Source organism: Letharia lupina, assembly GCF_014066315.1.
Source record: "Letharia lupina isolate WasteWater1 chromosome Unknown contig_7, whole genome shotgun sequence".
In the NCBI taxonomy this organism is placed as follows: Eukaryota; Fungi; Ascomycota; class Lecanoromycetes; order Lecanorales; family Parmeliaceae; genus Letharia; species Letharia lupina.
The window spans coordinates 2,271,164-2,287,164 of record NW_023502976.1 but is presented as its reverse complement, the minus strand read 5'-3'; the positions used below and the strand labels follow the sequence as shown (position 1 = coordinate 2,287,164).

Genomic DNA, 16,001 nt, shown 5'->3' with positions numbered 1-16,001 from the left:
CCGTGTGCCCCTATATGCCCCTCTAAAGCTGCAAGCCATCCATCACGGATGCCTTTCAATAATACCTATCATCATTCCAGCCTGCATGCAAAACCTTGCCCCGTTCCCGATCCCCCCCTTCCGCCGACGTAGCTCCGTGGCAAGCAAGATACCTACTAATGCTCCGTATCCCATCCGATCCCATCCCATCAACACACAAGACACCAAAAAGTGGGGACCTTCGTATCCGCACGCACAAAGCATCTAACCGTGGTTGGGAGTATTTAGTTCGTATTAGGTTCGATTCCTAATGGCGCTGGTACAATGGTGTTGCGATGCTTCTTATTTTCTCTAACCCCTCCGTACCCCATTCCCCATCATCCATTTCCCGCGCGCACGACGGAACCGTGGCCCGGACGCGGAGACAGGCGTCGCGATCTGAGACGTGTCGATTCTCTTACCTAAGATACGTACCTTTCCGATCACCTTACCTACGAGTACCCAGCTTATGTAAAAGTACCTAGGCGGAAAGAGCCGTGAGGGATCGTTAGTGCGCTACGGACGGAGATGTTTTTTTGCGCGTGGGCTGCGGGGGTGGGTCTGACTAATGGTAGGTAGGTAGGTAGGTGCGGAGAGGGGCTCCGGTCTGCATGGTAGATCCTGCGACGTAATCGATGGGACGGGGATGAAGGATGACTTGATTTGATTTGGTGTTTAGGGGGTGAAGGGGGGGGGTTGATAAGTCATTCCATCGCGACTGCGGGGACGAAAGAATGATATGTGATGAGAACGTTGCATGGACATAGCTGATGCGCGATCGTGTGTATGATATTCCGTCACGTGTTGACTATGTACCTACCTATCTGTGCTCCTTTCTTGACGGTAATAGCGGTGGGGATTCCTCGGACGGAGGAGCCGAAAGCCTGTTCTGTTCCTCAGCCTGACTTTGAGGGGCACGATGGCTTATCCCATGCACTCACTGGCAGGGTTCGATAAGTGATCAGGGGGTTTCCCAAGCGGGGCGTGAATGGGAAAAAAGGTCCCTTGTTTTTTTTGGAATCCCACAGTGATTCAACGACGAGAACGCGCATGAAAGAATATTCGATTTGGCAAATTATTCTTCCTCTTCTTGAAATCGAACAGATCTAAAAATGTGCACCCGAAAGTTTTATCTATCGTAAAGGCCGTTACCGATTCCCAAGCCACTTATCGTGTCATTGCGAAAAGAGCCACCTTTAAACTCAGCCAAGACATATCATCATCGAACCCACGGCGGGCGCCAGGACAGGATCGATGGGCTCCGGTACCGATTGTGCTGGCTCGTAATCGTGTGTGGAAGCGGAGCGAGACAATTAGCCGATCATGCTGGACACTTTTACTTTAATCGTCAAGGATGACGCGGGGCAGCTGGTACCAATGTACATACGTCGTAAGTGTACTGTAAGAGCGAAATCGTCATCATATGAAAAAGCATACATCATCAAGTAATCAATCCATGGATCCATCAATCAATCAGTCAATCGGCAGCAAGCCACGTTTCGTTTTCCCGCAAGCCCCGACCCTGACCCTGTTCCACGCCTCGTGGCGCGGTCATGTGTGCTTCAGCCGCGAATGCCAATCCTCGAAAATCCTCCGATGACGCTCATGCATACCTCAAGGGAGAGAGAGGGGGATCGAGAGCAGGGGGGCCACGGAGTTGACAAATGGACCCTTTTTTAATATTTTGGTGGCTTGGGCTTTCCTTTTTACTGTACTACCTACTTTACACAGGTAGGAAAATGCGGGTGATGATCTAGCTACTGTAGATGGCAGTTGGACTAGGATCTGAGCTCAGGAAGATACCTGTTTATCGTTTGAGCTAACGGTTAGCGCGGAAGGCAATCGGAGATGAGAGATTGGGTGCGGTGAGGCTAAATGCGGTGGCCGAATTCTGGGCAGTCCCGTCTCTTTTTTTTTTTTGCCTGCAGTAGTGTCTGTTTCATGGCTTGCACATCATCTCTCCTCTTTGCTCCTCGATCCTTCTTTTCCTTGAAGTATGTATGTGGGTAAGGTATCCTGCGCGAGGCTTTGCACTCCGAGGCGTGTGATTGATGGATCCCATCTGTCTCGCATCTGCGCTGGGTATTTCTGATAGGTGGCACACTCCTCCGAAGGATTCTCGAAGCCTCACGCCCAAGGTGCATTTGAAATTCCTCACGATGGGTGTTCCTACTACTATCAAGCCAACATACCGACGGTCCGTCATAGACCAGGAACGGCCGGCCGTGTTGGACTCGTTAGCTAGCCGAGGCTCCCGAGTTGATCGAGATGTATGGTAGCATTGGTAAAGTATGGTCTCCTTTTTTGTCACTAAAGCTTGTCTCACTCTTAACGAATCACATTTCAAATGCCGTCTAACAGCGCTCCCTTTCCCACCGCCTCCCAAGTATTACCATGGCTCGAATTATTTGCCTGGGAGAAAAGAGGGTGTGAGACTCCGGAGCTAGGCGAAAGTGCCTCCACGCTACCATAGCGCCCCCAGGGAAGTTAAGGTGAAGGCGTGTGCACGATGCTAGCCGGATGCGAGTAAGATCACGCCATGCCATGTGTTTTGGGGTACCTTGCATATAGCGTCCAAAGTCTCGTATCGGATAGGTCCCCTCCAAACGATTCGTTGCAACTGGCACTACCATACACCCTTTTTTTTTGTCCTTTTTACCCTTTGACTTTGACCAATAGGATCTTGGGAAGCGGGGTGAGCCTCCTCTTCGGCTGACTTTGACTTCGATCATCTTTCCCACTCTTCCACTTCTTTGCGTCCTTAGTGCATTTCCCCACTCTAAATATCCCCGTCTTACTTTACTTCTAATCGCATACTTTACCTTTCATCCTTCCCTAATGGACATACCTCCGATCATCATACATTACCCATTATTATTATTATTATTATTATTATCATCATCTCGCGCCCGGCTGTCTCGTCACAATTGTGACTTCTTTCTCGTCGTTTGAGGTGGAATCTTGAATGTCATGGACGTGAGAGTATGCGACTGAGGCTGTATCTCGAGTGCTGTTCACCTGCCATTCCATAACAATCACTTCTTCCCATCCCACCCATAATCCTTCCTCTCCGAGTCGACCCTCACCTTTCAGAGCTGCTGGTCTTCCGTCACCTCAGTCTTTCGTCTGATTCGTCGGAGTAAAACGGTGAAGATTGGCTTCACACACACACCACGAGCACACGACGATCGATGAGTGTATACAGGAATAATTAGCAGCACCGGAGACCGGTCTCCTCGTTCGGCAGCATTAATCGCGCAAGTCACATCGTCACAATGGTGTACCTCAACCCAGGCGGATTCGACTTCGGATCGGAGAATCTGGACGGCTATGGCATTTCCAACATCGTCTTCATCGTCATATACTCGCTCTTCTTCTACTCCGCATGCTTCTTCACCTGGATCTACCGCAAGCATCCCGTTCTCCGAATGCGCAACGTTCCCCTCATGCTCTTGTCCCTGCTCACCATGCATGTCTTCACCTTTGCCGTCATGATCGTCTACACAATGAACGGTGCCTTCCCGTGCCAGGTCGAGTACTGGTGCATGTGCTTGTACTTGCCCATCGGCATCGGCTTGTACCAGGCCTACAACCAGCAATTGCTCATCGTTAGTCGTGGCCAGGCGGCGTTGATCACAAAGGATGAACTGTTCAAGCCGATATTTCCAAAGGGAAAGGGATTTGGCGGTCCCAAGTATTGGGCTTTTCGCTTCAAGGTTTGGTGGCAGAGTGTCAGCTCAAAGGGGAAATACGAGGGGTTCGTGTTGATTGGCATCGTCATCCAGGTAGGCGCTGCTAACGTTTGACCATCACCATCGCTAACACATGGTCCTCCAGTTCACCGTGTCTTTCATCATCTATAACGTCTCTCGCAAATTCAACCACTACGGCATTGTCGACCATCATACATCTCCGGGCTTATGTCGGCGAGGGTGGGAATGGTAAGTTGGATCAGAGTGTGCTGGTTGCGAATCCACTAACAATGCGGAAGGGTTCCAACCGTAGTATGGCAATTTGCGTGGAATTATATTTTCGGTCCGTATCTGCTCTGGAATATTCGCATGATCAAAGACATCTACCATTGGCGGCTACAAACCACGCTTGCCATAATCGCTGGGTATGCTGGTCTGGTCCTCAACGAAGAAAGGAGGCTGACCGCAATAGGCTTCCTGGAGCTCCCATCTGGCTGGCAGCTGTATACAGCGACAAATTCGCGCCAGTCAACAAATACTGGCTCCCTGCAATGTGGTCCGTGACCCTGCAACCGCATGAGAAGCAGCCAAGATCGCTGACCAACGTTTTTCAAGGCTCATTCCCGGCCTCATGACCATCGAAATCGTCACCCTCGGGTTCCCCATCTACGCCATCTACAAGAACAAAAAGGCCGCCCGCGAAGTCAACAACGCCCTCGCAGACTTTGACCAGAAGCGCCTCCAATCCTTCGACGAGGGCACCACGCTCGGCGGCTCCGAACACTCCCTGAAAACCAAGGCTTCCTCAAGAGGCTCCAGCAAGAAAGGGAAAATGTACCCCATGGAATCCCTCGACGCCTGCCTGGCCGGCAACCACGACGGGCTCCAGGTCTACGCCTCCTGCATGGAGCTCAACGGCGAGAACATCATCTTCCTCACCAAAGTCATCGCCTTCACCCAGCAGTGCCAGCGCGCCTTCGCTGACGCCTGCCGCTCCACCGCCGAGTTCCGCCGAGCCCGCACCGCCATGTTCCGCGCCGGCCTCAGCATCTTCGTCTCCCTCGTCCACACCGGCACCGCCTCCTACCCCATCAACATCGAATCCCACATCTACGCCCGCCTCGACGCCGTCTTCGGCCCCGCCACCGCCCTCGTCGCCTCGGCCAAACAGTCCCGGTCGCCCAGCATCGCGTCCCCCAACTCCAAGGTCACCCCCTGGGACGACCCCGCCGACACCTCCTCCGCCGCCAGCACCACCGCCGACCACGACGACGGCCCCACCAACAAGAACAACAACAACAACAACAACAACAACAGCAACAACAACAACGACAGCAACAGCAACAGCGCCGCCACCGGTGGCTACTTCGACACCGTCGCCGATAACGACGCCATCGCCGAAAACTCCTACCCCATGCGCCCCATGGGCAAAGGCTCGCGCAACGAGAGCAGGGAGCACATCGTGCACGTGCGCGAAAACGAAGTCGGCGGCAATCCACGCGGCGGCGACGGCGACCCGCTCGAGGGCGTCGCCGTGCCGGGCGAGTTCGACGAGCGCGTCTTCGACGCCGCCTTCAAGAGCGTGCGGTTCATGGTCTGGACGGAGACGTGGCAGCGCTACATGCACTGGAAGCGGAGGGAGGGCAGCGTGGTGGGGGATTAGAGGCGGGGAGGTGGGGAGGGGGGTGTTGGATTCTGGTACATATATTTTTGGGGGATGGATTTTTGTGTGGTTGGGGTTGTGGGGCGCAAGCGTGCGTTCGTGCTGGACTTGGCTCTACTCTACCGGTAGAGAAGGGGGAATTCTCGCGATTGCGATTGCATCATCTCCCGATGTGCGGTGAGGTGTTATGGGCGGAGAGAGGGGAAGGAAAAAAGTATAATAGATCAGATCAGATCAGATTCAATTCAATATATAAATAAATAAATCAATAAGTAAATAACATCCGGATTCAGAACTCGCCCACCCGCCCGTCGGCAATGTATGCAGAGGTGGTGGGTGTGTACAACATAACCCCCAGTCCCAAGCCGGCTTTTGACCTGTCCAGTCACTCGGCTTGAATCATCAGTCAAAGAAAACCGATTTAAAAACAAAACACAAAAATCACCAAAAAGCTCCCGACTCCAATCTCATCTCTAGATGGCAAAAGTATCAACCTCACTCCCTCCCTCCCTCCATGCCTTTCGACGAAATCCCCCCGTCCATCGTAGAGCCAACCTCCATCGCCACCTTCCACACCAAACTCATCCATCCATCCATCCATCCATAAAACACCAAACTCACCACCCACTACATCCATCCATCCATAGAACACCAGGTACCGAACAGTACCCTAACCACCATCACAACCCGTACCCACACCCCAACAACCGTCGCCACGCCACGAAACGACACGATAGCAACGATGCCGACACGATGGCAACGACGCCAGCACGCCCGCCACCGTGGATATGACACGATGGTATACGGATGGCATCCATCACTTACTCACTCACTCACGCCCTCGGTAGCGATTGACGAGAGAGAGGGTGTGTGTGTGTGTGTGTGTGGGTTGTGGATGTGGATGTGGATTGCGCTACTGATTTCCTTACTTCCTGATTGAGATTAAAATTATACATGGATGGATGGGATGGGAAGAAATCGGAACAGGATCGAACGGAACAAAAGCCAGTACTCATACACCTCTTCTAGACCACCGTGTCCCCACGCATGATCCATCCCCCTCGCAAGCAGGGACCGGACCGGACCGGACCGGGCGACGGGGAAGAAGGAAGGAGGGAAGAGGGAAGAGGGAAGGGAAGGAAGATGAGGGAAGAGAGGGCAAATGCAAATCTAGCACGCGCGTGGAATTCGATAAGATGAACATTCGCTCCTTCTCCCCCTTTCCATCCGTCGTATGCAAATGCGTCGTATGCGTCGTATGCGTCCCAGCGTCCCAGCGTCCCAGCGTCCCAGCGTCCCAGCGTCCCAGCGTCCCAGCGTCCCAGCGTCCCAGCGTCCCAGCGTCCCAGCGTCCCAGCGTCCCAGCGTCCAATCCACCCAATCACCCTCGTCAGTACTCTTTCTTTCTTTCTTATCGGAATAAACAAACGAACGAACGAAAGAGTGTGTGAACGAATAAACGAGCGAGCGAGCGAGTTATGAAACCCCCCCCCAACCCCCGGCAGAACGGATCGTTCGTTTTTGGAATGCGCGCTGGGAGAAGAAAGAAACGAGGCAGTGCGTTTGCGAGTACGTACGTAGGTAGTCCATAGGGTGAGGTTGATGGTTTAGTTACTTTTTGCCCGTGGGTGTATGGATAAGGTGGGTGAATGAATAAGGTGGGGAAGATGGAGGTGGAGGAGGAGGGAGGGAGAGAGGGAGGAGGAGGAGGGAGGGAGGGAGGGAGAGAGGAGAGGGAGGGGGAGGGACGGACGGAGGGAGGGAGGGAGGGAGGGAGAGAGGGAGGGAGGGATGGAGAGGGATGACTCGGTGGGTTTGACTGACTTACTTACTTACTTATTTACGTATGCGCTGTCCTGTCCTGTCCTGTCCTATCCTGTTTCCACGGCTGGCTGGCTGGCTGGACATGGATGCGCTCGGGGTGTGAGAAGCCTATGCTGTATACGTCCATCGGTACTGTACTGTACCTACTGCAAGCATGGCACGATTGAGTGAGTGAGTGAGTGAACGAGTGAGTGGGTGAGTTGGAGTCGATGATCTGAAGCCGGCGGTGGAGAAAGGGTGATTGGTGTATCTGCTTTTTGAGACGGAGAGGCGGGATTTATCGGCGGTGATGATGATGGTATGGGACGGGGATGAGGGGTTCGAGGTTGAGAGTTGAGAGGTTTAGGTGTTGAGGGTTGAGAGGTTAAAGTGTTGAGGGTTGAGATGGGGAGGGGAGATTTGGATGGACCGGACTGGACTAAAGTGTAGAGTTGAGTTTTTCGTATATATATATATATATATTTTAAGGAAGATTGTGGAGGATGGGGGATGGAGGTTTGGACACGGTGATTGCGGAGGTGAATCTTCTATTTCCCGTCTCATATGAGAGGGAGGGCTGTCTTAAATCAGTGGTATGGATATTCCTGTGTGGAATGCTAAGTAGCGTGAGCGGTTGTTGCAAAACCTTAAACAACTCGAGCATCGTGAATACAACCAATGCTGAGAACACGTTCTTGCAATGGTATCCCATATTTAGAACGGTGAGTATCACTCAACTGCGAGAAGAGCTCGACAAGAGGGTAAGTGATGACGATGTTTTTGCTTCCGTCCCTAGAATAGATTGTTGAACAGATCGGGCTTTGAGAACGACGGTGCGGAATGGCATGAGACATTCTCCTCCGTCTGGACACCGAGACCTGGATGAGAAGTCACGCAAATCGCACTTGACCAGTCCGGTGACATGAGTGGGCTTTCCTCGCTTCTTTGCTTCTTTGATCGCCAGGCTGGGATATGGAAAAACGGAGCCTGATGTTTTCGATGGCGGTGTGAGAAGATCTAATCTGCGCTTCGGATTTCGGCATTGGAGAACGGGGGCATTTGAGATAGGGAAAGGCGAATACATGACATTGATTCGTAAGAGCTTTTTGAAAAAGGCTGGGCTGTCCTTCCCTATCTCACATTCTCTTATCCCACCAATCCCCAGTCTACCTCCCAAACATCTAAACTCCTCCTACCACCACCATTCCCAAGTACAGTCTTCAGGTACCCACGGCTCACCCAAACATCCGTAACACGTGCCCATGTCACATGTATGACTACTCCTCTTGCTCCCCAAAAAGCGCTCCCTGGCCGACATCATCACCCCTTTGTACTTTGGTCCATGGAGAATCCGCCGCCCTGCTTCGAGCCTCGTGTACCCGCGAAGCGATTTCCGATCGCGGAAAGCCGCGTGGAGCTAGCAGGTCGGTCGCTGAGCGCTTGATATCACCATCTTCGGTGCCGGGGCGGCTTCAAGGGTTGAGACACTCGTGAGAGTTTGAGGCTTGGAGCGGACTAAGGCGTATAGAAAGGGGCCGGCTTGGCTCGAAGTTGTGGATTCGTGAAAAGTCCCCAAGTGGTATGGGTAATCAATGTTGATGGGTAATCTTGCTTGTTCCTCGTTCGAACCACCACCTCTCATGCAATCAATTTTCTTGTTCAAAACAGAACTCGAAATACGGAGCTACCACTTCTGATACCCTTGAAAATGACAGCATCAACGGACCCTCCTGCTCCGGGTTCTTCATTCCCTCGCAGAGATCACCAAAGCATCATCAACAATGATATCGAATCACAACTAGAAGAAATCGAGCAGACACCGCTCCCACCGACCGACCGAGGAAAAGCGGCCTGGCTGGTCCTCGCCGGATGTTCCATCATCCAAGCGCCAGTCTGGGGTACGCAATGGAGATTGAACACGGCGGGCTACCAATCCCGTCATGTACTAATCTCAGCGAGCAAGATATTCTCTCGGTTTCGGCGTCTTCCAGGAATATTACATGACGCTGCCTGATCTCAAAAGGAGACAAGGCCAGTATCGCTAGCATTGGCACCTCGGCATCCGTATGCATCTCCAATGTCACAGAAAGACCTACAGATCAAAAGCAGTCGGTCATGGACGATGGTAACTGACGAGTATATCCGTACCGCAGGGGATCCTCTACCTTTCCGCCCCCTAACCTTCACCCTTTTAACGCGATACCCCCTTCTCCGCCCCTTCTTCGGGCCCCTCGGCCTCTTCGTCTCCACCACCGCTCTCATCCTCTCATCCTTCGCCACCTCCACCTGGCAGCTCATAGCCACCCAAGGCGTCATCTGCGCCCTCGGCAGTGGATTTCTGTAGAGTCCGACAACACTTTATCTCGACGAGTGGTGGATTCGACGAAAAGGGCTGGCGTACGGACTCATGTTGGGGAGTAAGAGCGCCGCGGGTGTGGGATTGCCGTTCGTGATGCGATTCTTGCTGGACAGATATGGGTTTCGAACCACGATAAGAGCGTGGGCTGTCGCTTCCGTGCATCGTCCGGCAATGCTCCCGTTTCACTCACATCCATACATACGTTCACTCATTTTCTAGATCGATCAGAAGCGCTAACGATCCAACCACCCAGCTCGCCCTCACCGCCCCCCTCCTCTACTTCCTCCGCCCTCGCATCCCACCGCCAAGCTCAACCTCCCCACAGCGGCTTTCGTTGTCCTTTCTGAAACTCCAGTCCTTCTGGATGCTGCAAAGGGGCAACATACTCCAATCCCTCGGCTACTCCCTCCCGACCACCTACCTCGCCTCCTACGCCCGCGCCATCGGCCTCGACGCCACGACCGGCACCCTCATGATCGCCCTGCTCAACGCGACCAGCGTGCCCGGCAGCGTCCTGATCGGCATGCTGGGCGACCGCTCGCACGTCACCACCGTCATCTTCGTCTGCACCCTCGGCTCGGCCCCCGCCACGCTCGTCTTCTGGGGCTTGGCCGACCGGGTCGCCCTCCTGGCCGTCTTCGCCATCCTGTACGGCTTCTTCGTGTTGAAATTCGGATCACGTGACTCTTGGCGTCTTGGCGGTCACGTGATATGGTCACGTGACACGCCTTAGCGTGTCCGTATCTAGTCGCTCTTTCCTTTATAGTAACTCTATAGTTAATAACTAAGTATCTTATCTTATATTTTTATAGATTATAAATTCGAGCTTTACCCGATAACTATTATATTATAACTACTATTCGCCTTTATAATTATAACTACTTTTAGACTTTTAATATCTATTTTATAATATTTAAAGTTTATTATATAAAGGTAACAACAGCTATAGAGATATTCTTTCAATCTTCTTAATAAGAGTATTTCCCTCTCTCAAAATAATTATAGATTTAAATGAGTATAATTAGCTAATAATATAAGAGACTAGAAGTCGCTTTCACCTTTACTCTAAGCGAGTTAAGATATATCGCCTTTAGCTAAAATATCGAACTCGTTAAATATATTAAGTATACGATCGTATTATTATATAATCGAGTTATATCGCTAAAGCTCTTTAAATCTTATTAATTTTTATTAAATTAGAATACTTAACTCTATTAAAAGTAAAGTTATTTTAAATTAATATTAATTTTAAAATTATATATTAATTATTAAATTAATAATTATTAATTAAAAGTAATTAAATATTAGTATTAATAGTCTAATCGTAATTTAGAGTATTTTAGAGCTAGTATTACTATCTCTTAATACGCTTATAAGTCTATTAAGATTAAAATAATAAGAATATTTTATTAATATTAGCTTCTAGGTCTTTAGAAGCCTCTTAAAAAAGAGAGTTAAAGCCTTATTATCGAATTCTTTTTTTATAATTATCTATATTCTATTATTATAATTATAAAGTTAGAATAATCTTCGAAGTCTTATAATAGTAGCTAGCGATATAGATATTTTAGATCTAAGTCTTTAAACGAGTAATATAAGAAGAGTATTAATCCCCCTTTAAGAAGAAGGTTTATATATCTATAATAATTGCACTTCGTATAGTTTTATTAGAAACTAGTCTTTATTTATAAGTTATTTTTATTATTAAGTATCTTTTATTCTAATTAGATTATCTATATCTATTATAGCTCTATATATAAATACTTCTTATTTTTTATATAAGAACTTAAAGCTTAAAGATAATAGTTAGCTTATATTAATAAAATCTTTAAAAACTCTAATAACGATTAGAGTATTTATTCTACTTCCGCTACTTTATTAGATAATAATCTTATTAATTTTAAATTCGAAATTAGCGAAAATATCTTTAACTCTATAAGCGATATTAAGCTATTCGATCTTTATACTAAGACGTCTATTATACTCGCTTCGAAGCTATTCTTAAAGTTTTTCTCTAATTTTATAATCTCGCTTAAAATAGTAGCTAAATTACCGTTATTATCGCCGCCATCGCCCTCTCTATCAGTATTTTATATACCATTATCTAGACTATCCTCCAGCGACGATAAATTCGAATAATTAATTACAGCGCGCTATAGCTAAGGCTTAATCTTAGTCTAATAAGAGTAATTTTTCTCTAATCTCTATCGCTATTCTAAAATCTAATATAGAATATATTAGATAAAGATAAGATATTAAGAGCTAATTAATACTTAATAATCTTTTACTCTTTATTAAAATTATTAAGCTTAAGACTTATATAGCTATTTTCTAACGTCTTAAATATAGTAATTATTAGCTTATTAAGATTAATTATAATAATAAAGATTTTTAGATAATATTAGATACTATTATTAAATATTATAAATCTAAAGACTTTAAGCTCTATACGAAGCTAATTCGCTAATTACTCGATATTACTCTTACTTTTAAAAAAGGTATTCGTTAATATAAAAAGAATTTTTATAAGATTATTATCGAAATTGCTAATCTATATAAATTATTCGCTCTACTAAAGTTCTTTCTAATTTAGCTCTTTCTTATAAGACTTAAAAACTCTTTTAATATCTTTATAATAATTTATATCTAGATCTATAAGTTATATAATAATAAGGTTATTAAATTTAATAAGATTATCTATATCGCGGTAAATAAAGAAATTTATCTACTATTATTTAAAGATAGCGATATTATTATATACGCTATCCATAATAATAGCGATAAAGATAAAGATAAGTAGTTCGCTAAATATTATAAAATTGATAGTTCGAAAACTAATCGTAAAATTTACTCTCTATATAAGGTCGTTAAATATAAATTTAGATATCCCCTTATTAAATACTAAATTAAATTCTTTTATCTAAAACTCGAAAAGTTTATATTAAATAAGAAAAAGAAGAAGAAGATTTAAATTATCGTGATTAATTTTAATAATATAGGGAAAAGCCTTAATATTAAGCGTAAGCGTATCGAAGAGACACCTTTTAACGCTTCTACTTTAGAGAAGAATAAGTATCTTAATATTAATTATATCTTTCTAGAAGAATTAGATTTAATTATATATTATATAAATTCTAGTTTTAATAATTTTAATATTCTTAATATAATTAATAATAAGAAAGTTATTAATTTAATAATTATCGATTTTAATTTAAAGTATAACTTAATAATAGCTAACTTTATTAATTTATATTTTTATATAATAATAGACTCTAGCTACTCTTACTATTTCTTTATTAATTATTTAATATTTATTATCTATAAAAAGATCTACTCTCGCCCTATCCGCAATATTAAGAATAGTTAAATTTAATTTCTCGATCGCGATATTATTAGTTTAAATTACTCTATTTAAGATAAGCGTATAAATATTACTCTATTTAATATCTTATATATACTCGATATAAGTATTAATCTTCTTTTCGTTAATAAACTCTTAGATATTAATATTATAGTTAACTTTTATAAGACTAACTACACTCTAATTAAAGATAATTTAAAGCTTATAAATACTCGCAATTAAGATCTATTCTTTCTCGATCTCTAGAATAATTTAAATAATACCTTAGTAATATATAGTATTTCTTTAAATCTAATTTATTAACTCTAATATATTTATATAAATTATTTAAGTTAATAAAATCTAAATAAGCTCTTCGCTATAGTAATAGATATAGATTTTATTAAGAATATCGCGAATAAGTATACTTATAAGTGCTATATTATAGGGCGTTAAAAGACTATTTTCTATATTAGTTTTATTATATTTAATATATAATTAGATAAATTTATTTATAGCGATCTCGTAAGACCTCTATCTTCTATTAGTTTTAATAATTATAAATACTTTATAATATTTAAAGATAATTTTATCTTCTACTCTAAAGTCTACTATATTTATTATAAGAGTGAAATTTTCGCTATATTCTTACGATTTAAGGTTTATCTTAAGTTATATAATTATAAAATCTTTTATATTCGTTTTAATAATAAAGGCGAGTATATATCTAAAGTCTTTTTTAATTATTTCGCTTTATCGAGTATTAAGTAGAAATCTATCGTCTTTAATAACTCTTAGATAAATAATATAATCGAGCGTTTTAAATAAACTCTTTTATATAAGATATATCTTATTCTATTAAGCTTTAATTTTAATAAATCTTTTTAATCTAAAATTATTACTATTGCTAATTATTTAATAATATAATTATCTAATATTAGAATTATCGTAATTTCTTTTAAGACCTTCTATTAACGAAAGTCTATTCTTTTCTACTTATATATAATCGATTTTATTACTTACGCGATAAAACGAATTTAGAAAAAGCTTATAAATTAAAGCGAAAAGTATATACTATTAAGATATAAGAGGGAGTATATCTTTCGATTATATAATCTTATTAAGAAGATAGTTATTTATATTAATAGCGTATACTTTATAGAGAAATAATCTCTAATTATAGACTTAAAAGAAGAAATTGAGGTTTATAAGTTTTCGAATAAGTGGTAATATCTAATAGTATTAATATTCGCTATAGAGAAGGTATTAAATAAGTAATATATTACTAATATTTCGAAAGACGTTAAATCTAAAGAAGTATTAGAAGATATTATATCTATAATTAAAATAGCTATTAAATCTTTAACGGCTTTAAGATCTTTAGTATTTATAAGATTAAGATTAAATTTTCTTTAGTTAATTAATAAGCTAGCGCCTTCGCGGAGACCTATATAAGAGTCTTTAGTATAGCGTACTTAATTAATTACGCGAGAGTCCTTAGCTTAAGCGTTCTCAATATGGGCTTCTCGATCTATTCGATTAAATGTTATATCTATATTACTATCGATAGTTCGACCTATATCACTTATGCGGGAAATTTCCTTAGACTTAGATTTATTATTTTTAGGCTTAGATTTAACTTTTATTATTATTAAAGTTATATAAGCTATTCGCGAAGATCGTAAATTAAGCGCTATTTAAAGAATACTACATAATTATTTAGATCTTATAGTTTCAAATCTACGGGACCTATCCCCTAACTCTCTTTCGGGGGCCTTTACGGTATTCGCTTTACTTGCGAATTATATTAATAAGTTAGATATTTTTAAGCTTATTACTTATAAGTAAGCTATATCTAATTAGCTATTTTGAATAAATTAAGAACTTTTTATAAAGGATAAGTATAAATCTCTTATAAATAATAATATTTAATATCTTATCTAGACGCCTTTTAAGACTTATATTTTAAGAGATAAATAAGTTTATATCTTAAAATGAGATCTTAATAGAGAAATTACTCGCTATAAGATATATTAAGTTATCTAAGAATTTGAATAATAGAAAAGCTATAATTATTATAACACTTTCGTGTCGATAATAAAGTTTATAAATTATAAGGCGATCTTCGCCCTTATAACCGCCTTAGATTAAAATTTAAAATAAATAAATGTTAAAACTATCTTTCTATATGGTAATGTGAAGGAAGAGATTTATATACGCTAATTCGATAGCTTTAATAAAAACGATATTAAGATCTATAAGCTAAATAAGATATTTTATAATCTAAAATAATTTTTTTACGGCTAATATTAATATTTCTCGAAATATATAAAGAAGCTAAGTCTCCTCTCTATCGAATTGAATAATAGCGTATTTATAAACTCTAAGAAGAGTATTATTATAGCGCTCTATATCGATAATATTCTAATTATTAACTCTAGTAAAGTCGGAATTTAGCGGATTAAAAAGAGTCTTAACGCGAAGTTTCATATATCGAATTTAAGATTATATATCTACTACTTAAATATAACTATTAAAAGAGATCGCTATAGCGATATTCTTCGCCTAAGATAAGAGGCTTATATTACTTAATTCTTAAATTATTTTAACTATTAAAATCTTATTCTAATATCGATGTCTCTTAAAACTAGTTATAAACTAGCTTTCGTCGAAGAGAGCTATATCGCTTTAAAAAAATTATAAAAGAATTATTAATTCGCGATAAGATCTCTTATATATACTATACTCGATATTTATTTTAATATTGTCTATACGATATTATTAATAAATTACTACTTAGTTAATTTAACTTTAATATATTAAAATATAATTATTTAAATCTTTCGATATCTAAAAAGTATAGTATACTATAAACTTATATATAAAGGCTTTTTTTAAGAATTTATTAATTATATTAATTCTAATTAGATTAATAATATAACTCGAAGATCTATATTTAGTTATCTCTTTAATATAAAAAGTAGCGTAATTAGTTAATTATCTAAGCGTTAAATTATTATAGTATTATTTATTTATAAAATAGAGTATATCGATTAGACGTAGGCTATTAAAGAAGTAATCTAACTAAAAAATCTATTTAATTAACTTCTTTATCTTAACGATATA

General features: G+C 42.0%; 1 protein-coding gene across 1 annotated transcript; it reads left to right on the top strand.

Annotated features, from left to right (window-relative positions):
• Positions 1-3,293: 3,293 nt before the first annotated feature.
• Positions 3,294-5,373, top strand: HO133_009895 (uncharacterized protein; the record flags this gene model as incomplete). The annotated part of the gene is made up of 4 exons (XM_037300753.1): positions 3,294-3,803; positions 3,856-3,959; positions 4,010-4,213; positions 4,326-5,373. 4 exons carry the CDS (start codon positions 3,294-3,296, stop codon positions 5,371-5,373), a joined length of 1,866 nt encoding a protein of 621 aa, XP_037154601.1.
• Between the last annotated feature and the right edge of the window lie 10,628 nt (positions 5,374-16,001).